This window comes from Peromyscus leucopus, chromosome 9 (genome assembly GCF_004664715.2).
Source record: "Peromyscus leucopus breed LL Stock chromosome 9, UCI_PerLeu_2.1, whole genome shotgun sequence".
Classification (NCBI taxonomy): Eukaryota; Metazoa; Chordata; class Mammalia; order Rodentia; family Cricetidae; genus Peromyscus; species Peromyscus leucopus.
Window position 1 is genome coordinate 106,137,928 of NC_051070.1, and position 25,624 is coordinate 106,163,551.

Here is a 25,624-nt window from a genome sequence, read left to right on the forward strand (position 1 = left end):
CTCACCTCAACAACTCCTCAGCTGATCCTGTTTCCACAAATCCTCAGACTGAAAGACCACTTCCTGTTGTCTACAAGTCAAGATATAGAACATTTGACTCCCTCTCCAGCACCATGTCTGCCTGCACACCACCATGTCACACCATGATGATAATGGACTAAACCTCTGAAAATGTAAGCACCACAATTAAATGTTTTCCTTTATAAGAGTTGCCGTGGCCATGATGTCTCTTTACAGCAATAGAAACACTAAGACATACACATATATACATATATGTACATTCATATATGCTTTGAGGCTTTTTTTGAGACAGGGTTTCACTATGTTGTACTAGCTAGCTTGAACTCAGAGATCTACCTGACTCTGCCTCCTGAGTGCTGAGATTAAAGATAAGCATTCCTGTGCCTGGCCGCATATATTTTTTTAAAGATTTTAACTTAAAGACTCTCACAACTGAGAGTCTCAGTTGAAGTGCTTAAAAGCCTCTAGTTCCTGGTCCTCAAGCCTTATATACCTTTCTGCTTCCTGCCATCACTTCCTGGGATTAAAGGCACATGTCCTTCCCAAGCAAAGACATGATATCTCAAGTCCTGGGATTAAAGGTGTGTGCCACCATGCCTGGCCCTGTTTCCAGTGTGGCCTTGAACTCACAGAGATCCAGACAGATCTCTGACTCCTGAGTAATAGGATTAAGGGTATGTGCCACCACATCTGGCCTCTATGTCTAATCTAGTGGCTGGCTCTGTCCTCTGATCCCCAGATAAGTTTTATTTGGTAGAACACAAATAAAATATCACCATATACTTCATCCAACAAGGTCATACCTACTCCAACAAAGCCACACCTCCTAATAGTGCCATTCCCTTTGGGGGCCATTTTCTTTCAAACCACCACAGTGTAACTAAAAGTTTTCCTGTGTCCCACAGACCCAAGTAAACACACAGAGGCTTATATTAATTATAACTGCTCGGCCATTAGCTCAGGCTTCCTACTGACTAGCTCTTACACTTAAACTAACCCATTTCTGTTAATCTGTATGTCATCACATGTTCCATGGCTTTACCTGTGTGTCATTCCATGCTGCTCCCTGGATGGCAGACAGGTATCTCCTGACTCAGCCTTCTTCTTCCCAGAATTCCCCTTGTCTGTTTATCCTGCCTATACTTCCTACCTGGCTACTGGTCAATCATAGTTTTACTTATCAACCAAGCAGAGCAACATATTCACAGCATACAGAGCGATGTCCACTGCACATCCCCTTTTCTTTTTTTTCAAAAAAGGAAGGTTTCAAATCCAACATAGCAAAATTATATATAACAAAACAGTTATCAAGCAAGAATTACAGTTATAATATCCAGTCTATTTATATTTGGCAAATTCAAAGAAAATATTCTATTTATCTTATATTTGTGAGTCTAAAGTCTCATATTCAATTTATCTTTCATAATAACCAAGGAAAATTATAACTATCTAGTCTTCAACTACATCAAAGACCCCAGAAGGATACAATATTACCTAAGTAAACAGGAAGAGCATTGTAAGCAACTTCCAAAAATTCAGAATGACAGAGACAGCTGCCTGCTTGGACGGTTATCCAGAGTTCTTCTATAACATTAGGGCATCCATTCTTCAGCCAACAGTCCTAGAGTCTCTCAGTTGCTCCCCTCTGTGTCCTGTAGAATATATGGCAGTTTCTTCTCCAAAGCAGGAACCTGAAGGACATCTCATTTTGCAAAGTTCAGTGGTCTTCTTTCTATGGGTCCTGCATGTCCAGTTGATGCAACATTTTGTCAAGCAGTCCAGGCAAGAACAGTTTCTTGCCCAAGTGGCTATTTTTGCCAAGAAGAAGATAAACTCCATATGGAATGTCTTCAATGCCCATCTTTCTCTTTGAAGTAAATCGGTGCTGCCAGGAGCAAATATGTCTCATTGTCTAGAAAGTCTAAGTTTTTAAAACATTTTAACTGCCATATTCTGCAAGTCTTTGAAGTGTTTGAAGACTACCTACCTAATTGAATTAGTGCTGTGAATATTGCTCTGTATGCTATGAATGTGTTGCTCCGATTGGTTGATAAATAAAATGTTGATTGGCCAGTAGCCAGGCAGGAAGTGTAGGTGGGATAAACAGACTAGGAGAACTCTGGGAAGAGGAAGGCTGAGTCAGGAGATGCCAGTCCACCATCCAGAGAATAGCATGTAATGGCACGAAGGTAAAGCCAGGGAACACATGGCAATATACAGATTAACAGAAATGGGTATACAGATGAACAGAAATGGGTTAGTTTAAGAGCTAGTCAGTAAGAAGCCTAAGCTAATGGCTAAGCAGTTTTAATTAATATAAGCCTCTGTGTGTTTACTTGGATCTGTGGGACACAGGAAAACTTTCAGCTACACCACAGTATATATACACATACATATCCCAGAGTTAATGAGTTCAAGAAAGTCATTAAAAACTACAAGGGCAATTTACAAGTAAGTCATATTTTTACATACTAGCACTGAATGGTCTATGAAGTTGGGAGGCCGAGGCAGGTGGATCTCAGTGAGCTTGAGGCCAGCCTGGTCTACAAAGCAAGTACCAGAATAGCCAGGATTGTTACACAGAGAAACGTTGTCTCAAAAAACCAAAAAAAAAAAAAAAAAAAAAAAAAAAAAAAATCACACAAGTCTCATTTATAATAGCACCAAAACATGAAATATTTAAGATACAGACCTAAAAAGAATGTATATAATCTGTATGATAAAATTTCAGAACAACTAAAACTTGATGAAAGAAATCAATGCAGATCTAAGAAGACTGAGAAATGAGTCTGTTGTGGGAAATAATGATTATTGAACTGGAAGCTGACAATGCCGCCAGGCCCTCTGTGCTCCTTGTATACCACTAACAAGTAAAAGAAGATTATTAAATTGCCTGATGTGATAGATTGTAATTATCAAGGGAAAATGGGGATACCCCTATCCAATGGGAATAAGCAGCATGGTCAATGACCCTATAGGGTATGCTTAAGACAACTGACGGCAATAGAAAACCACAGCCATGTGGATGGAGAGATGACTCCGGGGTTAAGAGTACTGCCTGCTCTTCCAGAGGTCCTGAGTTCAGTTCCCAACAACCACATGATGGCTCACAACTACCTAGAATGAGATCTGGTGCCCTCTTCTAGCATGCAGGCAAAACACTATACATAAAAAAATAAACAAATCTTAAAAATAAAGAAAACCACAGCCATCCAATTTAAGCAGAACTGCCATTGCTCAGATATTGAGGAATGAATGCTGTGATCATTTTATCAGACCAAAAAAAAAAACCCAAAAAACAAAAAAAACAAAAAACCCACAATCAAATGAGGTGCTCACATAAGTGAAAAGCTTTGTTTGAAAGAAAAAAGAGTCATTATTGAGAGCAGATACAGCCACAAATAAATATAACAGCTATGAGATTTTTTTCCCTCTTCAATATGAATGTAAGATAAAATAAATCGCCTTTCTCTTTTATAAGATAATAAAGGAATAGTAAGTTAGAGAAGACCAAGGAGGTAGAATCATTTTCTGGGCAAAGAATATAAATGCCCTGTGTACAATTGAAAATTATTTCCATCATGAGACATGTTTATCATGTTTATACATTTTACATTTTAAAACAACCAATCAGCTTATACTGTTCATACAGTTCACACAATTATTTCATTGTTATTTAATTTTTTATTTTCCTGATTTACAGTTAGATTGAAACACGTTTTCATTATTCTCTTCTGTGATGTGCCTATCAATGTCTTAGCCCATTTTTCTATTGGTGGTCCTTTACTTGTTAATATAGAGTTCTCCATATCTTAAGAGCATTAACCTTTTGTCATGATGGCTCTGCTAGTCAACTCTTGGAGGATTCTAATCTCATCTACACTGAAATTGAGGAGAGCACCTAGAAATGACTCACTTCTCTGGAAGATCTCTTGCTATATTGAGAATTTTTTTTATTTATTTATTTATTTTTTTTACCAATTTCAAAAGCAGCCTCTTTATTCTGAATAGGAAGAATATTTTCTTTTTTTTCTTTTATTTTACAATATTATTCAGTTCTACATAACAGCCACAGATTCCCTTGTTCTCCCACTTCCTGCCACCCTCCCCTTCCCCCCAGCCCACCCCCATTCCCACCACCTCCAGATCAAGGCCACCCCCGAGGACTGAGATCGACCTTGGCTATATTGAGAATTTACCTTGCTATAACAGTTAGGTCACAACAGTCCTTGGTGGAAATAAATAAATTTCATGCCACACAAACATGAGTTGTTACTCCGAGTTCACAATAAAACAAAACAAGTCATGTCTGAGTGCTGGCAGAGCTAAAAACATCAGCTCTAGATACAGAGGAGGTAAGCGTGGCATTTTTCTATGGCTCACAACTCCTTCCCCTTCTTTTAAAACCTCTGAACCGAGCTTGTGGACATGTGCGGTTGTTAGAGTAGTGCAGATCTAAGGGTATTTGTTTACTTTAAAATTCAACCTAAGAGTATTACTAAAGACTCAGCCCCAAGGATATTTACCATAACATCTACATATCCAGCAAGAAATCAATAATATAGATTATGGTACAGTCATACAACGGACTATCATTAATTATCCTGAAAAGAAACTGTGATGTACATAGCTATTTGTTTTGAAAAAGATAGGTTTACAAAGGAATTTACTCATATCTTATAGACATACTTATATTACAAATTCTATTTTTGCCTAATATATAGAAAGCTATGATGAGCATCATTCATGTCCTAATAATATATACAATTTGCTAAGCACCCTAAATTATCCTTTTGTTGAACTTATCAGATGGCTGAGGCCAGGACAACTGAAGAATCAGAAGACTAAGGTAAGACTGAGTCCTCTACAGAATGACAGGATTTGGAACACTACTTCACTTGGAGTGGCTAGTGGGAAGGAGAGAAACGGAGAACTGCATGTCTGGGAAACAAGCACTCGGACACAAGCAGTGTACTGCCAAACATGGGAGGGGCAGTGTGACAATACAAAATCCCAAGAAGTCAAGGGCACAAAGAGTCTGCACACACTCACGGACTCAACTCCACAGAGTTCCAGCAAGTACTCATCAGAAGGCCTGGAGCACTGCGGGGATTAGAAAGGGTCATTTCCCAAGTAGTCCAGGCCTGGGAGAGGGAGATACTACCACTGCGGAAAATACATATGCCTGAGGAGGATCTAGCTCCCCAGAACAAAGGTTTTAACTATGGACAGAATTGCAGCCAATCTTATTGTAGCAAAGTGAAGACCTACTGCAGGTAGGAGAAGAGAACCCAACCAAGGCTGTACTCCAAGCAGATAGAAACGAAGCAGTGCTGGGCCCACTGTTAAACAGGCCAGTATTGCTACAAATCTCCTTACTGAGTGGGGACAGGAAACCTTCTCCCACAGAACTGCCAAAGACACTAGGCAGAGAGGGATACTATGAGAAGGTGCAGTATCTCACACACACACACACACACACACACACACACACACACACGGAAATACAAATGGATTGAAGAGTAGAAAATGTTCTCATAAATATGAGGTGTTAGTGTTTATATTTTTAAAGTATGTATGTATGGGTCATGAAGCTGGAAAGGGGAAGAAGAGATCGAGAGGGGCAGATGAGGTAGCAGGACAGATACGGCATGAGAACCCAAGCAGGACTCCTGGTGAAGGAGGAAGGGACCAGCAAGATGGGGTCAAGGGAAGTAAAAAGGTAACAGGGAGGGTGATATAAAAACATTATGAGAATACCTTAGTTAAACCCATTTTTGAATCCAAACTTTAAAAACTTAATTGAAAATAGAAACAGTTTATATAAGAAAACAAAAACTAAAATCTTTAAAAAATTATTTTCACATTAAAAATCTACCGCAGCTCTTCCTTCCTTCCTTCCTTTCTTCCTCCCTCCCTCCCTTCCCTCCCTCCTTCCCTCCCTCCCTCCCTCCCTCCCTTCCTTCCTTCCTTTCTTGTTAAAAACATCTTTGTGCATACCCTTTGAGAACTTACTACCACCAATGGTGCAATACCGTACCAGGACGCCTTGGGGAGACAGTCTTTGACGGCCCTGCAGGCTCTGTGTCCACACTGTCCCACCTGTCTCTGTGTGAGAAGTCACTGGCATCACTCTCACTAGAAAAGAAACACACACGAGATTTAGAAAAGCATATAACATGTACGTTTAGAAAAGAAGCTATACTAACCTCATTGCTCAATAGACAGCCACCTTCATTTCATTTCAGCCTACAGTATTCCTACTCTCGTCACCTCTGACTGACTCCCTTCTAAGGTAATTCTAAACTTCCAAATCTTAACACAAACTTCATCTCCCCTCACACTGGGCTTGCAAACCCTTTGGCCAACCCACCAATCATCCTCTCTTCTCTCTTAGCTAGGCAGAAGTATAAGAACAACTGGGATTCTGAACACCAATTGAGAAGCCATTACTATGTTCTTGGACAATTTCTACCATCCATTCACTAGAGCTCACCGCAACCATTCCCCTCGTGTAGTCCTTAGCTAATCCTCTTCCTTCCTGAAAAGCAATAACCACTCCTAGAAAATATAAACCAGAACTTAACTCTCTGAAAACAAGTACTTAGATTATCAACCTTCCTCATCACTCTTACTTGTCCCCTGTTCAGAATTAATCAACTATGACTTGTCTGTTTTTTAACAACTCATTATCTATATATTCTTCCATATCCGGAAATATTCAATTTTCCCTCATCTGTCTAACTAATAATTCCTCTAGGTTTTTATAACTTACTGTACTGACTTCTTGTTCCCTTTCTGACTTCTTACTACTCAGTTTACTTAGTCTATGTACCTGGCTCTTGCCCTTTCATTTGCGGCCTCACTTAGAAAGCTCTCCGCAATGTCTAGAAAATATTCTCCCTAAAATTATGATTACAAGACCACTTCAATATAAAGACTCTTTGTTGCACACATAAACTCTTGCAGCTGCTTATTTTTCACCATGATTTCCACTGTTTTTCACATGTACTTTATGCTTGAACCATGTCTTTTTCTTTGGTTCTGTGGAAACATTTGATGTTTTTACTATTTTTCCTCATTTGTTGGAACCCTTGTAAACATGTTATTAATGTTCATTCCCTAGCACTCTAAGCTATCCTCACCTTTCCTTTCAAGGCTGGGGGAGGAGTAGAAAATACAGATGGATGGATGGGCAGACAGTCAGAGGAATGAAACTAGAAATCTAACTAACTGTGCTTCATTTTAATTTTAATAGGCCAAATAAAATGTATGCTTAGCTTCATACACACTGAGTTCCCTAACTCCAGCCAGAACTATATTTTTAGTTTTAATTCTCCTCTCTCCAGCTTGCTGTCATCCCAACCCACATACATCATCTCATCTTGACACATCCTCCTCACCATTAGTAAGATATTTTCGTAAGCCCTTACTTTTCTCAAACGTCTCTCATCTTGAAATCCCCCTTTCGCCTGCTAGCTTTTCTATTTACTTGAATCCTAAATCCAATAATAGTTATATATTTTTCAAAATGCTTGTGAGGAGCTGGAGAGATGGCTCAGCTGTTAAAAATGTACACTGCTTTTGTAGGGTACTTATTTCTTAGTACCCACAACCACCTCTACCTTCACCTCCAAAGGACCTGACACCTATGGTCTCCATGGGCACCTGTACACACATACACAGATGCACACACACATACATAATTAAAAGTTAAATATATCCTATTTGTAAAGTTTGTGAAAACTCCTCCCTATAAATATCTGTAAGCCTTCTGCAGCACAGTCTTTGGATTTTGACTATGTAATACTCACTATGCAACCACTTGCATTTCTACATCTATTTGCCTACTTAAGCTATGATCTGAGTGGCAAAGGTAGTATTTCATATTGGAGTATAGAACTCACCAGACAATGGGGTCTCAAAATAGTTATAATTAACTTTATTTTTTTGTTCCTTTAATGAACTTCTGAATATTATACACATTTTACACAGATACACACATATAAAAATATTTACACTATTATACAATACTATTCTGGTGAGTACAGCTAATGTTATTGGTAAATTTTTCTGGAAACATAGTTTAATCAAACAGATTTTGATTTAATATTTAGTACCTAAAATTGGACATTTATAAACATAAGAACTCACATTCTTATGGCCAGGTGTGGTGACATACACCTTTAATCCCAGTACTAGGGAGGCAGAGGAAGGCAGATCTCTGTGAGTTTAAGACCAGCCTGGTCTACAAAGCAAATTCCAAGACAACCAGAGATAGTACACAGGTGAAAGTCTGCATTGAAAAACAAACTAACAAACAACAACAACAACAACAACTCCCATGTCTTTATTTAGTTTTGTTTTTGAAATAGAAATTTACTTCTTTCTGATTCTTCAAATTTTTTCAGACATAGTACTAAAAATTCACCATTCTAGTTGTACCATTGATTAAAAAATATAATTTTCTTTCTGAAAACAGATCAACTATTTAACAAATCTGAATATGCCCTGAGTTTTATGCTACTTCAAGGACACTCTCCCCTCTGGGAGCACTATACACATTTTCAAACACTTTGTATGCTATGGGATGGTCTTTCTGTATGCTGTGAATATGTGTTGCTACCATTGGTTAATAAAGAAGCTGCTTTGGCCTATAGCAAGACAGGTTATAGCCTGGCAGGAAAACCAAGCAAAGATACTGGAAGAAGAAAGGCGGAGTCGAGGGAGCCACTGAGAGCCACTAGGGGAGCAAGATATAAGAGAATACAGGTAATGCCACCAGATACATGGCGATACATAGATTAATAGAAATGGGTTAATGTGATTCACCCACCCTACACTGTTTGGGAACAGGTAGAGCTCCTATCTCTGGACTGGTCAGCCCAGTTCTATAGCCCCTAGGCCCTGGGAGCACATTCTGTGCCCCTCCCCCACAACCAGTGCAGCCCCAGAGACTAGGCAGTGGCCTCCTCCCAACCCCATCCCCTTGCCAACCATCCCCTGCTGCACCAGCGACCACCAAAGCCATACCCACTCCTGGACTGATGGAGAATAAGAGCAACAGTAGGAGCAAGAGGCCCCACCTGCACCAATTGGAAGAAGAGCAACCTGGAGCTCTACCTGTTGGGATTAAAGGAAGAAATGGGTAGATGACAGTGTAAAAACACATTAAACAACATAATGAGATACAGCACCACCAGAACCTAGTGATACAACAGGAAGTCCTGAACATCCCAAAGCAGATGATCCAGAAGAAAACAACATTAAAAACAACTATGTGAAGATGATAGAGGCCCTAAAAAAGGAAATGAAAAATTCCCTTAAAGAAATGGAAGAAAAGACAAACAAAAAAAAATGGAGGAAATCAAGAAATCTCTTAAAGACAGTCAAGAAACCCAAGAGAAACAATCAAACAGGTGAAGGAAACAGTTCAAGACTTGAAATTTTGAAATAGAAGCAATAAAGAAAATACAAACAGAGAATTCAGGAAAAGGAAAATCTGAGTAAATGAACAGAAACTACAGAGACAAGAATAACCAACAAAATACAAGAAATAGAAGACAGAATCTCAGGCATTGAGGATACAATAGAGGAAATAGATTCATTGGTCAAAGAAAATGTTAAATCCAGCAAAGTTTTAACACAAAATATCCAGGAAATCTGGAACACCATGGAAAGACCAAACCTAAGAATAAAAGGGATAGAAGAAGGAAAAGAATTATAGCTCAAAGGCACAGAAAATATATTCAACAAAATTATAGAAGAAAACTTTCCCAAGCTAAAGAAAGACATGCCTATGAAAGGACAAAAAGCTTACAGAACATCAAATAGACTGGACCACAAAAAAAAGTCCCCTCACCACATAAGAGTCAAAACACCAAACATATAGAATAAAAAAGAATATTAAGAGCAGCAAAGGAAAAAGTCAAGTAACAAATAAAGGCAGACCTATCAGAATTATACCTGACTTCTCAATGGAAACTCTGAATGCCAGAAGGTCCTGGACAGATGTTCCTCAGATACTAAAAGACCATGGATGCCAGCCCAGACTACTATACCCAGCAAAGTTTTCAATCACCATAGATGGAGAAAACAAGATATTCCATGATAAAACCAGATTTAAACATTACATATCCACAAATTCAGCCCTACAGAAAGTACTAGAAAGAAAACTCCAACCCAAAGGTTAGCTGCAACCACCAAAACATAGGCAATAGATAACCTCACACCAGCAAATCCCAAAGAAGGAAAACACACACACACACACACACACACACACACACACACACACACACACACACCAAAAAAAATGACAGGAATTAACAATCACTGGTCATTAATATCCCTTAACATCAATGGACTCAATTCACCTATAAAAAGACACAGGTGAACAGAATGGGTACAAAAACAGGATCCATCCTTCTGCTACATACAAGAAACACACCTCAACCTAGAAGACAGACATTACCTCAGAGGAAAGAACTGGGAAAAAACTTTCCAATCAAATGGACCTAAGAAACAAGCTGGTGTAGCTATCCTAATATCTAAGAAAATATACTTCAAACTAAAATCAATCAAAAGAGATAAAGAAGGACATTTCATATTCATCAAAGGAAAAATCCATCAAGATAAAAATCTAAATTCTGAACATTTATACCCCAAATACAAGGACACTTACATTTGTAAAAGAAATTACTAAAGCTCAAATCACACATCAAACCCCACACACAAATAGTGGGAGACTTCAACACCCCTTTCTCACCACTGGACAGGTCTGCCAGACAGAAACTTAACAGAGAAATAAGGGAACTTACATGTTATGACTCAAATGGACCTAACAGACATCTATAGAACATTTCACTCAAACACAAAAGAATATACCTTCTTCTCAGCACCACATGGAACCTTCTCTAAAATTGACCACATACTCGGTAACAAAACAAATCTGAACAGGTACAAAAAAATTGGAAACACCCCTGTATCTTATCGGATCACCATGGCTTAAAGATAGAATTCAACAACACAAAATGCAGAAAGCCTACAAACTCATGGAAACTGAACAATGCTCAATGGAATCACCACTGGGTCAAGGAGGAAAAAAAAAGAAAGAAATTAAATACTTTCTAGAATTCAGTGAAAATGAATACACAATATACCAAAACTTATGGGACACTATGAAAGCAGTGCTAAGAGGAAAGTTCATAGCACTAAATGCCCACATAAGGAATTTGGAGAAATCTCACACTAGTGACTTAACAGCACACCTAAAAGCCCTAGAACAGGAAGAATCAAACTCACTCAGGAGGAGTAGATGGTAGGAAATAATCGAACTGAGGGCTAAAATCAATAAAATAAAAACAAAGAGAACAGTACAAAGAATCAATGAAACAAAGGGTTGGTTCTTTGAGAAAATCAACAAGATAGACAAACCCTTATCCAAACTAACCAAAAAGCAGAGAGAAAATATCCAAATTAATAAAATCAGAAATGAAAAGGGAGACATAATAACAGACACTGAGGAAATCCAGAGAATCATTCGAAAACCTGTACTCCACAAAATTGGAAAATGTGAAAGAAATGGACAATTTTTTGGATAGGTACCACATACCAAAATTAAATCAAGATCATATAAACAATTTGAATAGAACTATAATCCCTAAGGAAATAGAAGCAGTCATCAAAAGTCTCCCAATCAAAAAAAAAGCCCAGGGCCAGATGGTTTCAGTGCAGAATTCTATCAGAATTTCAAAGAAGAGTAATGCCAATACTCCTGAAATTGTTCCACACAATAGAAACAGAAGGAAAATTGCCAAACTCCTTTTACAAGGCTACAGTTACCCTGATACCCAAATGACATAAAGATGCAACAAAGAAAGAGAATTACAGACCAGTCAACTCATGAACATTGATGCAAAAATTCTCAATAAAATACTAGCAAACAGAATCCAAGAATGCATAAAAAATATCATTCACCATGATCAATTAGGCTTCATTCCAGAGATGCAGGGATGGCTCAACATACAAAAATCTGTCAATGTAATCTACCATATAAACAAACATTAAAGAAAAAAAACACATGGTCATCTCATTAGATGCTAAGAAAGCCTTTGACAAAATCCAATACCCCTTCATGATAAAGGTCTTGGAGAGATCAGGGATACAAGGAACATACCTAAGCATAATAAAGGCAATATACAGCAAGCCAACAGCCAACATCAAACTAAATGGCAAGAAACTCAAAGTGATCCCACTAAAATCTGGAACAAGACAAGGTTGTCCAGTCTCTGAATACCTATTTAATACAGTACTTGAAGTCCTAAATAGAGTAATAAGACAACAAACGGAGATCAAGGGAATACAAATTGGAAAGGAAGAAGTCAAACTTTTACTATTTGCAGATGATATGATAGTATGCATAAGTAGCCCCCAAAATTCTACCAGGAACTCCTACAGCTGATAAACACCTTCAGTAGTGTGGTATGATACAAGATTAACTCAAAAAACTCAGTAGCCCTCCTATATACAAATGATAAATGGGATGAGAGAGAAATTTGAGAAATATCAACTTTTACAATAGCCACAAATAACATAAAATACCTTGGGGTAACTCTAACCAAAAAAAGTGAAAGACCTATTTGACAAGAACTTTAAGTCTTTGAAGAAAGAAACTGAAGAAGATATCAGGAAATGGAAAGATCTCCCATGCTCATGGATAGGTAGGACCAACATAGTAAAAATGGCAATCTTATCAAAAGCAATCTACAGATTCAATACAATCCCCATCAAAATCCCAATGCAATTCTTCACAGACCTTGAAGGAACAATATTCAACTCCATATGGAAAAACAAAAAAAACCAGGATAGCCAAAACAATCCTATACAATAAAGGAACTTCCAGAGTCATCATCATCCCTGAATTGAAGCTCTACTACAGAGCTATAATAATAAAAACAGCTTGGTACTGGCACAAAAACTGATACATGGATCAATGGAATCGAATCAAAGACCCTGACATTAATCCACACACCTACAAACACCTGATTTTTGACAAAAAAGAAAAAAATTATACAATGGAAAAAAGACAACATTTTCAACAAATGGTGCTGGTATAACTGAATAACTACATTGTAGAAGAATGAAAATAGACACTTATCTATTGCCATGTACAAAACTCAAGTCCAAATGGATCAAAGACCTCTCACATAAATCCAGTTACATTGAACTTCATAGAAGAGAAAGTGGGAAGTAACCTTGAACACACTGGCACAGGAGGCCACTCCCAAAATATAACACCAGTAGCACAGACACTGAGAGCAACAATTAATAAATGGGACTTCCTAAAACTGAGATGTTTCTGTAAGGTGAAGGACACTGTCAATAAGACAAAAAGGCAGCCTACAGAATGGGAAAAGATCTTTACCAACTCCACATCTGATAGAGAGCTGATCTCCAAAAATATATAAAGAACTCAAGAAACTAGACAGCAAAGTATCAATAATCCAATTAAAAAATGGGCTACAAAGCTAAACAGAGAATTCTCAACACAAGAATCTCAAATGGCCGAAAGACATGTAAGGAAATGTTCAACATCCTTAGCCATCAGGGAAATGCAAATCAAAATGACTCTAAGATACCATCTTACACCTGTCAGAATGGTTAAGATCAAAAACACAGATAAAAGCTTATGTTGAAGAGCATGTGGAGAAAGGAAAACACTCCTCCACTGCTGGTGGGAATGCAATCTTGTACAGCCACTCTGGAAATCAGTATGGCAGTATCTCAGAAAATTGGGAATCAACCTACCTCAAGATCCACTTCTCCTGGGCATATACCCAAAAGATGCTCAACCATACCACAAGGACATCTGCTCAACTATGTTCATCGCAGCATTACTTGTAATAACCAGAACCTGGAAACAACCTAGGTGCCCCTCAACCGAAGAATGAATAAAGAAAATGTGGTACATTTACACAAGGGAGTATTACACTCCCAATAAATGTCATCATGAAATTTGCAGGCAAATGGATAGAACTAGAAAAAAATCATCCTGAGTGAAGTAACCCAGACCTAGAAAGACAAACATGGTATATACTCGCAAAACAAAGGGATAACCAGGCTACAATCCACAACACCAGAAAAGCTAGGTAAAGAGGAAGACACTAAGAGGAACACACATGGATCACTCTAGGAAGGGAAAGGTTAAGATCTCCTGGGTAAACTGGGAGAGGGTAATAGAGGGGAGGGGATAGGAGGTGGGAACATGAGGTCTAGAGATGGCCAAGTTTGGAGGGAGATGGAGGTGGGGGAGAGCACTGAAACAGATGTCTTGACAGTGTACCATTAAGGGGATGAGGTCAAATCTGCAGCTAGGGAAAACCCTAGGAACTCACAAGATTGTCCCCAGTTAAGTCTCAGAAATGCTTGAACTAGCCTTCCCCTGCTAATTTGGTGATTGGTGTCTACCCTAAATGTCATCATAGAACCTACATTCAGTGACTGTGTGTGCAGAGACCCACAGCCAAGCACTTGGCCAAGATCCTGGAGTTCAGTTGAAGAGAGGGAGGAAGGATTATAAGAGCAAGGGGGTCAGGATCATGATGGGGAAACCACAGAGACAGCTGACCTAAGCTAGTAGGACTCTGGAATGACAGCTGGGGAGCCAGCATGGGACCGAACTAGGCCCTCTGAATGTGGGTGGAAGTTGCGTGTTGTGTTTTTGGGTCCCCCGGCAATGGGACCAGTACTTATCCCGGGTCCACGCACTGGCTTTTTAGAGCCCATTCCCTATGGTGCAATGTCTTACTCAGCCTCGATGCAGTGGGGAGGGGCTAGGTCCAGCCCCAACTTGTTATGCCAGCCTGTGTTGACTACCCAAGGGAGGCCAGTCTTTATGAGGAGGGAATAGGGGTGGGATGGGAGTAAGTTTGTGGGGGTGGGAGCAGGAGAAGGGAAGGGAATGGGAACTGGGGTGGTATGTAAAAGGAAAGAAAAATATTTTTAAATAAAAAAGTATTAAAAAAAAGTAACTGGTTAATGTAAGATGTAATAGCTAGTTAGCAATAAACCTGAGATGTAGGCCAAACAGTCTGTAATTAATATTAAGCCTCTGAATGATTATTTTATAAAAATGGCTGCCACCCAGGTGGGACCAGGTAGGACTGAGAAACTTCAGTCTACACTTTGTACCTACTGAGATAATACAGATACTAAATCTTTTGAGAACTTCTTTTTATTGTTAATACTACATTTATGATGTGATAAAAAAAACTTATTTCTAAGAAAGATAAATTGGGTTTTAAAAGAACTGCATTGTGAAAAATGATCAGATGTTAAGGGTTCTTGATCACCACTTCCATTTAGAGGGCCAGGATAAATATGAAGAGAATAAATAGAAAACTCAAAAAATATTTTTTTTTTTACCTTTCTGAAGGCTCTTGAAAAAGATACTCATAATTCTTACTTGAGAATGTCAGAGGAGAGGATTTCACCTTCTCTGATTTAACTTTATCCTCAAAACCCTAAAGGCATAAGGAAGGAAACAAATTAAGACACAATTTTAGGAAAATATAGTTAAAAGAAGTATTGTTGCTATAGTCTTAAAAATAGTAAGATCTCTAATGATGTAATTAAAATAGTAACCACACAGTGTTATTTAACTCTCTGAAAAACCACTTCAAATGTACACTAACTTAGTAAATAGTCTCCAATTTTCCAAAATAGAGTGCAGATTATAAATATCATTATATAATTAATACTTATTCATTATATATAATATATTTTCTTTATATTTGAATATTTTGATTTTAAATAATTAATTATAATTAATATTTATTACATTAAATACAAATAATATTCATTGGATACTCAACTGTCTAAAGCTAATAAAAATTAGCTTTATTTGAAAAAATTGGTTATTACTACAGGCTACAAGAAATTTATGTAAGTACTTTTGACATTCTATTTACTGTGAATATAAAATTCTTAACACTGTATTTATCTTTACTTTAGTACTTTCACAATTTAAATTCAACAACTCTACATGTGTCTTCACCATGAAGTCTTTCACTGCCTAAGAGAAAATTGTTATTCTTCTTTCATATACTTGTAACATTCTGTATTGTATATGGCTCATTGGTTGCAAACACTGAATTTAAGTAGAAGGATAAAAATCATATAAAGATGCTTTTCAAATCATATCTTAAAATCAATACAATAACATTTTTAAAGAAGTAAACTATTCTAGGGGCTGGTGAGATGGCTCAGGGTTAAGAACACCTGTTGTTCTTTCAAAGAACCCAGGTTCAGTTCCCAGTACCCATGTGGGAGCTCACAACCTCTGCAACTCCAGTTCCATTCTACATGATTCAATACCTCTTCTAACATCCATGGATACAATCATGAATATGGATCACATACATACATGCAGGCAAAACACTCTTATGCATAAAACAAAATAAATAAATCTTTTAAAACTATTTTAAAGCAAACTATTCTAGATGGCTGAAATTCAAGCTGAAGCCTCTATCATGTCTCTGGTTGAACAAAATGAGATTAGCTAACAATACCAACACAAGAAGAAACACACTACATTATTAAGATGCCAGGTCTTTGGGCAATTGCTCAGTGAATAAAATTAATAGCAAATTAAAGAAAGGGTTGGGTAATTTTTTCTGAAGGACCTAAGTTTTTCTATACTGTATACAACAAGGATATCCTTGCTGGACAAAATATAGTGAAAGTAGTAATATTAGGAGGCAGGGTCTTTTCTCTGTTCCTGAAGAGCCATATAGTCACTACCCAATTACTTCATCTTGTAAGTGTCGATTTCTTCGTAACTAAAATGAGTACACACAAATATTTAACCATCTTTTAGTATTAAATTTGTAAATCTATAAACAACAAAATCTCTAAGAGACATCATACTAAAAAAGAAAGCAAGTAATTACAGTATCAAATTGTCTTATGAAATATAAGTTAAGTAAATTCTGTTAAAATTAGTTAATCTCCCATTACATATTCCAAAAGCCATCCAGGAATGTTATGAGATATTACTTAGAAGTATGAAACATATCAAAACTCTTCTTAGGTAAACAATGCCATAAAATTTGACAAGATAAACAAAAACTGAGTCACAAAATTCATTCCATTCTAGAAGGAACCAAGTTTGACATGGTGGTACATGCTTATAATTCTAGTATATAGGAGATGGGAAGCAAGGAGAATCATGAGTTCAAAGCCAGCCTATGCTACATAGGGAGACCCTGTTTCAAAACAAAAATGTACACAGATATCAAAGTTATATAAAGCTAATTTTTAAAATAAAATTTAAAAAAACAACAGCAGAAGTTTGAACAGAAGTATCCTGTATGGATGGCTAAAATTGATCCCAGAAACCACAGTTATTGAATGATGCCAGTGCCAGGGCTGGGCTACTTCCCTACAAGCTGTTGTTCAGGGACATTCCTGAGACCCTAAAACAATACAGGCAATCGCCACTGTGGCTGGTTGCTCACTACAACTAGACAGTAGAAGACACTAGTGTCTCTTGCTAAGAAAGTAAATGCTCTGGTTTTAAAACAGACAGAAATCAAGCTGAGATGGAAGCTACCTGCTGGTTAGCCCTCACAATGCTAGAAAACTATAATGAGCATGCTGGGGAGGGATGCCATCAATAATCTTGCTGAGCCACAGACACCACATGCTATTCTTCGGACCGGTCAATCAAGATGTGTCCACTGGTACAGCAGTGGCAAGTCTGTTCTGGGGCAGCTAACCATTTACAAATTAGGACTAAGACCTACTCCATAGGAACAATTCTATTTTCATAAACCTGGTCAAAAGCCTGTGGCTGAGGAAGTCATAGACCCTAGTAAGGAAGCTACAGCTATTGTTTTGATAAGTGTCTACAATGTGTTCATCAAATTATCTTCTCAATAATTATGTTTCTTCCCATATATTAGTGTTGCTGTTGTGTTTTGTCAGAGAAGCTTCATTTTTTGCAATGAGCAGTAAAAACAGCAGAGACTCATAATTGGCCAAAGTGCTAAGAGTAAGTGATTGTTGAATGTTTAACCATAAATGGGACTTTTATATCACAATGTTCTCTAAGACTTGGGGAGTGGAACACTGTAGTAGATAGGACAGAAAGAACCAGAAGATAAAAGTAATCCATGTAGACCACTGTCTCTTGGGCATGACACAGACATGGCACTCTTGAACTCACAACAACTATAATAGCCTGCACAAGACTGGACACTCAGCATCCTGTCATGGGAGAGGAAATTATAACAAGGTTCACCTTCCCTGAGGATTTTAAGGGGGGTTGATTTTTTAATTTACTTATTTTTATTTTATGTGCATTAGTGTTTTGCCATGGGTGTCGGGTACCCTGGAACTGGAGTTACAGGCAGCTGTGAGTTGCCATGTGGGTACTGGGAATTGAACCCAGGTCCTCTGGAAAAGCAATCAGGACTCTTAACCTCTGAGCTATCTCTCTAGTCCCTCCCTGGGGATTTTAGGCAGTTAACTTTAACTAGGGGCATGAGCTTCACAAGGTCCCACCCCTCCATGAGGATCTATAGGTAGTTCAATGGTTGTTGGTATGGTGGCTTGAAAGAGAAATGTCTTCACAGGCTCATGTATCTGAACACTTGGTCCCCAGTTGGTGGTGCTGATTGGGAAAGTTATGGAACAATTAGGACATGGAGGCTTGCTAGAGGAAATATGTCACTGATGGCAGACTTTGAGAGTGTATGGCTTCACCCTACTTCCGGTTTGCTCTTGGTTTCTTGTGTATGCAGTTGATAGTGATCTCTTGGCTTCATGCTCCTGCTGCCTTTACCACCATTAAGGTCTTGTATCCCCCTGGAACTCTATGCCCAAAATAAACTCCTTAAGTTGCCTTTAGTCATGATAGTTTATCACAGCAACAAAAAGGTTACTTATACAGAAGTTGTTACCAGAGTAGGATGTTTCTGTGAAGAACCTGACCATGGTCACTTTGAAAGAATGTGGAGGGCTATGAAACTTTGGACTAGAATTAATAGGCTGTTCTCATAGGATCCTGAAAGACAGAAGCACTGAGAGTAATGCATTGGGTTAGGCCCAGGTGAGGAAGTTTCTGAGAGGAACAAACACTGTATTTGGACCTGGGATAGAGGGCATTCCTATAATATTTATGTGGGAGCCTACTCCCACCTTTTGAAGGGTTCATAGATGGAGGAGAGAGGATTTAGGAAATGATAGACAGAAAGAGAGACCTACCAATGATAAGAAAGACAGAAACACAGGATAGCTTTGGGAGGGCCTGGGTCAATACCCAACAGCCTCAAGGCTTTATTCAAAAGGGCTTTTTATAACAATGCCAAGGGGTGGGGCAAAAGACTTTACTCTTGCTAGGTCAAAGCACACTGTACAGCCAAGTGTAGACCCTTCCAAACACCTGGTAAACAGGTCCATGATCAAATCATCCCATTATGCAGCACTGCTGGGTAAAACAAGCCCAGATTCTCTGACCCTGAATAAGTTCTCACTAGGAAACTTCTGTGGGTCTCCACAAATTTGGGCAAAAACCTAGTCTTCTAGAGAACTTACCTAAGACTAAATTTTAAAGTAAAAGTCTGATCTATTTGGCCAGAGAAATTTCAAGTCTGTATAACACTGAGTCTATGGAATGGTGATTACTAGTGATTACTCTTAATAGGTCTATAATGAAAAAAGAGCAAGTAAGACAGAGAAAAATACAAAATGTACAGTATGGAAAGAGAAAAGAAGTACCAGTAGGCTTAATGTTGCCCCTGAGGCTTACTATAGAAAAGAGGATGTAGTTGCTAAGGAGATTAGTGTCATCAAGGAGAAACCTAATCTGCACTGAAACAACAAAAAGAGTGCTTCGGAAAGATCCACCTGGCTAAGCTTCCAACTTGTGAAAAAAAAAATCACAGAGATAGAACATAATCAAAATACATTATATACATGCATAAAAATATCATAATGAAACCGTTACTCTGTATAATTAATATATGCTAATAATAGGAAGCTCCTTGGGACATTCTGTGAAGTTGATTACTTTCAAATCATCTTTACTAGAGAAAAATATCATTCATTCTGTGGACTAACAAACACTACACTAAGCTAGAGATTCCAAGCCAGATATGATGATGACCTTGATGTATCTACCTCACATATAATGGAAGGGTAGACAACACTATAGACTGCAACCAAGCTGCATTACTCTTTAAAGCAGAACTCTTGTCAGCCTGAGGTAGAAGCAGAAGCGTGAAGGAAATGGAAGGGAAGTGTGAAGAGCAGTACTTGCTCATGGTACAGATCTTTCTATTTCTGTTGGAACTTCTAGGAGATGAAGGAGGGGGTGGCACCATCATCAAAGTCCCCAAGCTCCAGTTGATTGGATAAGAGAAAAAGAAAATGCAGCTAGCACAGTGAGGGAGGAGGATACATAGACACAAGCCTTAATTCTCTAGCAAGACTCTATAAGCTTAAAATATACCTCCCTCTTTGTGCTAAGCCTGGCAGCAGCTCCCCAAGGAAGGCAGTATGCTGAGAATACTGATCTTGCTAGATTCTTTGTAACATTGTCTTTCTATAATTTGAAGATAATATATCACATTGTTCCTATTAATAAAAATTTAACATCAATGTATCTAAGTGTGCTTCATACTTCATGAGATTTTTATTTTGTACCTGGTAGTAACACAAAATGGCATGAATGTCAAAACAAGTAAAATTTCCAGGGCAACAATGAAAGCAGTTTCCTTTAGATTGGCAAAAACAAAACCCTCCCACTAGGCATGTCTTTCTGTATGCTGTGAATGTGTTGCTCTGATTGACTGATAAATAAAATGCTGATTGGCCAGTAGCCAGGCAGGAAGTACAGGCAAGATAAGGAGAAAAGATAATGCTGGGAAGTGAAAGGCTGAGTCAGGAGATGCCACCAGCCACATGGCAAGGTATAGATTTATAGAAATGGGTTAATTTAAGATATAAGATCTAGCTAGCAAGAAGCCTGAGCCATTAGGCCATACAGTTTATAAGTAATATAAGTCTCTGTATGTTTAATTGGGTCTGAGCAGCTGCAGGAGCCGGGTGGACACAGGAAACTCCAGCTGCAAATGGCACGAATTTCCACCTAAAAACTGAGAAAGAAGATTCTAAAAGGAGCTAAAAACAGCTTCCTAGTTGTCGCTCTCAAGTTAGCAGCAGCCTACAGGCTTGAGCTACTCTATGGCGGGTTCATGGAGTATGGGCTTGACCTACAGCATGGCAGGAATGAGGTGTCTGCAAGCCGCACATTATACTTCGTGGTAGATTTAGCTAGTATAGGAAAAAAGGGGTTTCTGGGCTATGATAGGATAAAAGGGTAGATTATTGAACCTACTTTTAAAGAGCAACTTGTTTAAAATATTTTACATTGGTATAGATTTTAGTTTATTGATACAAGTTTAAACGTAATTTTGTTATACTGTATGTATATTTCTACTCTTGTTTAAGGTATTATGTTTGTACAGCTCATTTGAAATTGTAATGGATAATTAAGAAATATAGATTAATAATTAGTCTTCTATGATAGTCAAACTTATAGTCATGTTAAGTTTTATAGGTATACATAGATATAATTCAATTAGATAGGTAATCTTCAAACACTTCAAAGACCTACAGAATATGGCATTTAAAATGTTTTAAAAATTTAGACTTTCTGGACAATGAGACATGTCTGCTCCTGGCTGCACTGATTTATTTCAGAGAGGAGGATAGAAATCAAAGACACTCTATGTGGAGTTTATCTTCTTCTTGGCAAAAATAGCCATTTGGGCAAGAAACTGTTCTTGCCTAGACTGCTTGATCGACTGGACATGCAGGACCCATAGGAAGGTGACCACTGAACTTTGCTTGGCAAAATGGTCCTTCAGGTTCCTGCTTCACAGAGGAAACTGCCAGACATTCTACAGGACACAGAGAGGACTGAGAGACTCTAGGCCTGTGGGCTGAAGACAGATGCCCCAACTTTACAGAGGAACTTCAGATGACTGTCCAGGCTGCCAGCTGTCTCTGTCTACTCTTGCAAGCCTCCCAAAAGTTGCTTGCATCCTTCTCCTGTTTCTCAGGTAATATTATATCCTTCTGAGGCCTTTGATGTAGTTGAAGACTAGATTGTTATAATTATGGTTTTTTTCTTGGTTATGATAAGGGATAAGGTAGATAAAAAACTTTAGACTCACAAATATAGGATAGATAGGATATCTTCTTTAACTTTGCCAAATACAAATAGACTAGATATTATAAACAGATAGATATTGTAACTGTAATTGTTTTGTTATATGTAATTTTACTATGTTAAAGTTAAAACCTTCCTTTTTGAAAAAAAGAAAAGGGGAAGTGCTAGGGATGTTTTTCTGTATGCTGGGAATGTGTTGCTCTGATTGGTTGATAAATAAAATGCTGATTGGACATAGCCAGGCAGAAAGTATAGTATTGGTGGGATAAGGAGAGAGAAGAATGCTGGGAACAGGAAGGCTGAGTCAGAAGATGCTGCCAGCCGCCGCTGCCATGAGAAGTAAGAGGTAAGCTACCAGCCACATGGCAAGGTATAGATTTATAGAAATGGGTTAATTTAAGATATAAGATCTAGCTATCAAAAAGCCTGAGCCATTAGGCCATACAGTTTATAAGTAATATAAGTCTCTGTGTGTTTGATTGGGTCTGAGTGGCTTCAGGAGCCTGTTGGACACAGGAAACTCTGGCTACACTCTCCAGTCTTCTCAGTCCCTATTTTGGTCACTTTTAGCATCAGAAGTATTCTTTTTAAATAGGACATAAGTGTGGTGAGAAAAACTAAATAAACACCTATTCCTACAAGAGTGAAGCCAATGATCTAAGTACCACCACCATCAGTTAGCAGAGAACGTTCCCCTTGTAGTTATACCTTTTTTGGAGGTGTCTCTTTCTGACTTGATGAAGGCAAAGTCTTCTGGAAATTCAGGTCATCTGAATCAGATTCATCATCATCATGATTATCTCTTCCTGAACAAAGAGAAGCAAAGACTTGATCATATGCGAAGCACTAAGAGAAGTTGAAATTTTACTGAGAGAAGTCAAGCTATATGAGAGAAAAGGAACTACCTTTCAAATCATCTTATCTTTATCTTTCATCATTTCTTCCCCTTGCTTTGAAAAACCAACGTCAAAAAACATTTTGCTTCTTAATATTATATTTAAGAAGCTTATTTCTAGGTAATTCCTTTTTCTTAATTGCCATATTAGTCAAGAAAATATTCTTCAAGTAAAATTTAAGTATATATAACCTATAGTACCTATGCATTGAGAACTATAAAATAAAATTATTCTGTATTTCAGAGCCCATGGAGCAGGAGGATATCTGTGAGTTACAGCCAGCCTGGTCTACACAGAGAGTTCTACACAAGACAATCAGGGCTACATGATAGAGAAACCATGTCTCAAAAAGTTGAGCTAAAACAACTGAAAAAAAATTATCATAGGCGTTTGAGAAATGAAAGCCAAAAGTAACACAAGGTGGTGATTTTACAACAAATTAGTAACATTTATTTTTGCCATGATTCCACAAATGATGGTGGGTTTCACAGTGTTAGGTGGCACAATGCTGGTAAATTGCTTATAGCCTGTTCTGGAAAACAATATGGCAGGTGAAAACAACAGCACTGTGTCTAGTTTTCAAATCCTGCATATTCTAAAACAGTAATTCAATCAAAAATAAAAGTTATAATTATTAATATGTGGGTCATATCATATCTATATTAAAAGCTGAGAATAATATATGTGCTAAGCATGCCTATAGTAAAAGAGAAAAGCTAAGAATAATACATGTGCCAAGAGGGTGAAAGAGGCTTCCTGGACTGTCCAAGTATAGGGGACCAGAAGGACTTCTAGAGTTGGAGCTGCAAAGTCAGGAAATGACTACCCTACACAAAACCTAGCTTATACCACTAAGGTAGTAATTACAAAAGATCCTGAAAAGTCCAAGCAACCTCAGCAAGAAGAAAAAAGCTAAAGCCATTACACTTCCTCATTTCAAATGATTTTCCAGAGCTATAGCTGTGATAATCAAAATAGTATGGTACCAGCATAAAAACATACACATGGACTAATGAAACGTAATATTCAATATGGATATAAATCCTCATTTTTACTGTCAACTGATCTTTGTCTAGGAGGCCAAGAATACACAATAAAGAAAAAGGTAGTCTCTCATGCCGGGTACTGTACACCTAGTCAACCACCCATGACTAGAGAGGCCAAAGACTCTAGAAGAGAAGCTGCTACTGCTATTTTCATAAATAATAAATATCTAACTTAATATCTGAATACTTAACTTAAACCCACAGAGGAGGGAGCTCTCACCTCTCACCAAAGAAGCTTCTTTTTGCAGCAGATAGAAGCTACTAAAGAAATCAACAACTGGTCATATTGCAGAGAATAAGTGAATAAGCTAGGCATGAAGCTAGAGTACCCAAAAAGCAAAAAACAGAGTGAAAAGGAAACCTAGAGAATGAGGAGCTATTGGAAGTCATCTCTGATAAAGAGCTAATATCCAAAGTATATAAGGAATTAAGAACTCAAAAAGAAAGAAGACAAATAACCTGATTCTAAAATGGGTAGAAGGCTAAATTTAGACATTTAGACACTTTGACAAAAGAAGAAATAAATCTGATGACCAGATGTATGAAAAGGTGCTCAAATCAGTGATACGTAAGAAAATGAAAGTCAAAAGCACCATGAGTGTGACCACACACCTGTTAAGAGTATTACCACTAAAAGGCAGAAGATAACAAGCGTTGAGAGGATGCTGAGAAAGCTCTAGTTAAATGCTGTTATCTGTTAGCAAGGATACATACTGGAAAGCACCTGTTATAGAAAACAGTATGGCGTCTCCATATAAAACTTAGAACTATCATAAAGCCCAGAAATCCCAACTGCTAGGTCTATTGCACTCAAAGTTAATGAAATAAATATCTAAAAAGAACATATGCATTCCATGATCATGGATAGGTTTATCTATGTTATAAATGGCAGAATTTCCTTCTTATTATGGTGACTACTGCATTATATTTATGTTAACAATATTTTATTTATCCATTTCTTCTTTGACAGGCATGTAGGTTGGTTCCATATCTTGTCTGTTGAGAACCATGCAGCAGTGAAGTAAGCCAGACACAGAAAGACAAAACTGTATTTATCTCAAATACAAATGAAATCCAAAATCACATGCATTGAAATAGACAAGAGAATGGTGGTTACCAAAGGCAAGTAGGGTGTTGTTGGTAAAAGGATATAAAGTATTACTTACATAAAATGAATAAATCCTGAAGGTACAGCACCATTCCTACATTTAATGATACTGACATCATAACTTGAAATATGCTACAAGTGTAGACTTTCAGTGTACTTACTACACACCAAAAAATAAAAATGCACTAGCTGGTTTTGTGTGTCAACTTGACACAAGCTGGAGTCACCAGAGAGAAAGGAGCCTCAGTTGAGGAAATGTTTCCATGAGAGCCAGATGTAAGGCATTTTCTCAACTAGTGATCAATGAAGGAGGGCC

At 37.8% G+C, this 25,624-nt stretch overlaps 1 protein-coding gene across 1 annotated transcript in view; it reads right to left on the reverse strand.

The window, feature by feature from the left end:
- Nucleotides 1–25,624, reverse strand: part of Ptpn20 (protein tyrosine phosphatase non-receptor type 20) — a 90,728-nt gene that overhangs the window by 39,882 nt on the left and 25,222 nt on the right. The window contains exons 2-4 of the mRNA XM_037208715.1: nucleotides 22,967–23,064; nucleotides 15,445–15,542; nucleotides 6,062–6,159 (exon numbers count right to left, since the gene is read on the reverse strand). Coding sequence (XP_037064610.1) covers nucleotides 6,062–6,159; nucleotides 15,445–15,542; nucleotides 22,967–23,064 — 294 coding nt within the window. The remainder of the gene's footprint in view (nucleotides 1–6,061; nucleotides 6,160–15,444; nucleotides 15,543–22,966; nucleotides 23,065–25,624) is intronic.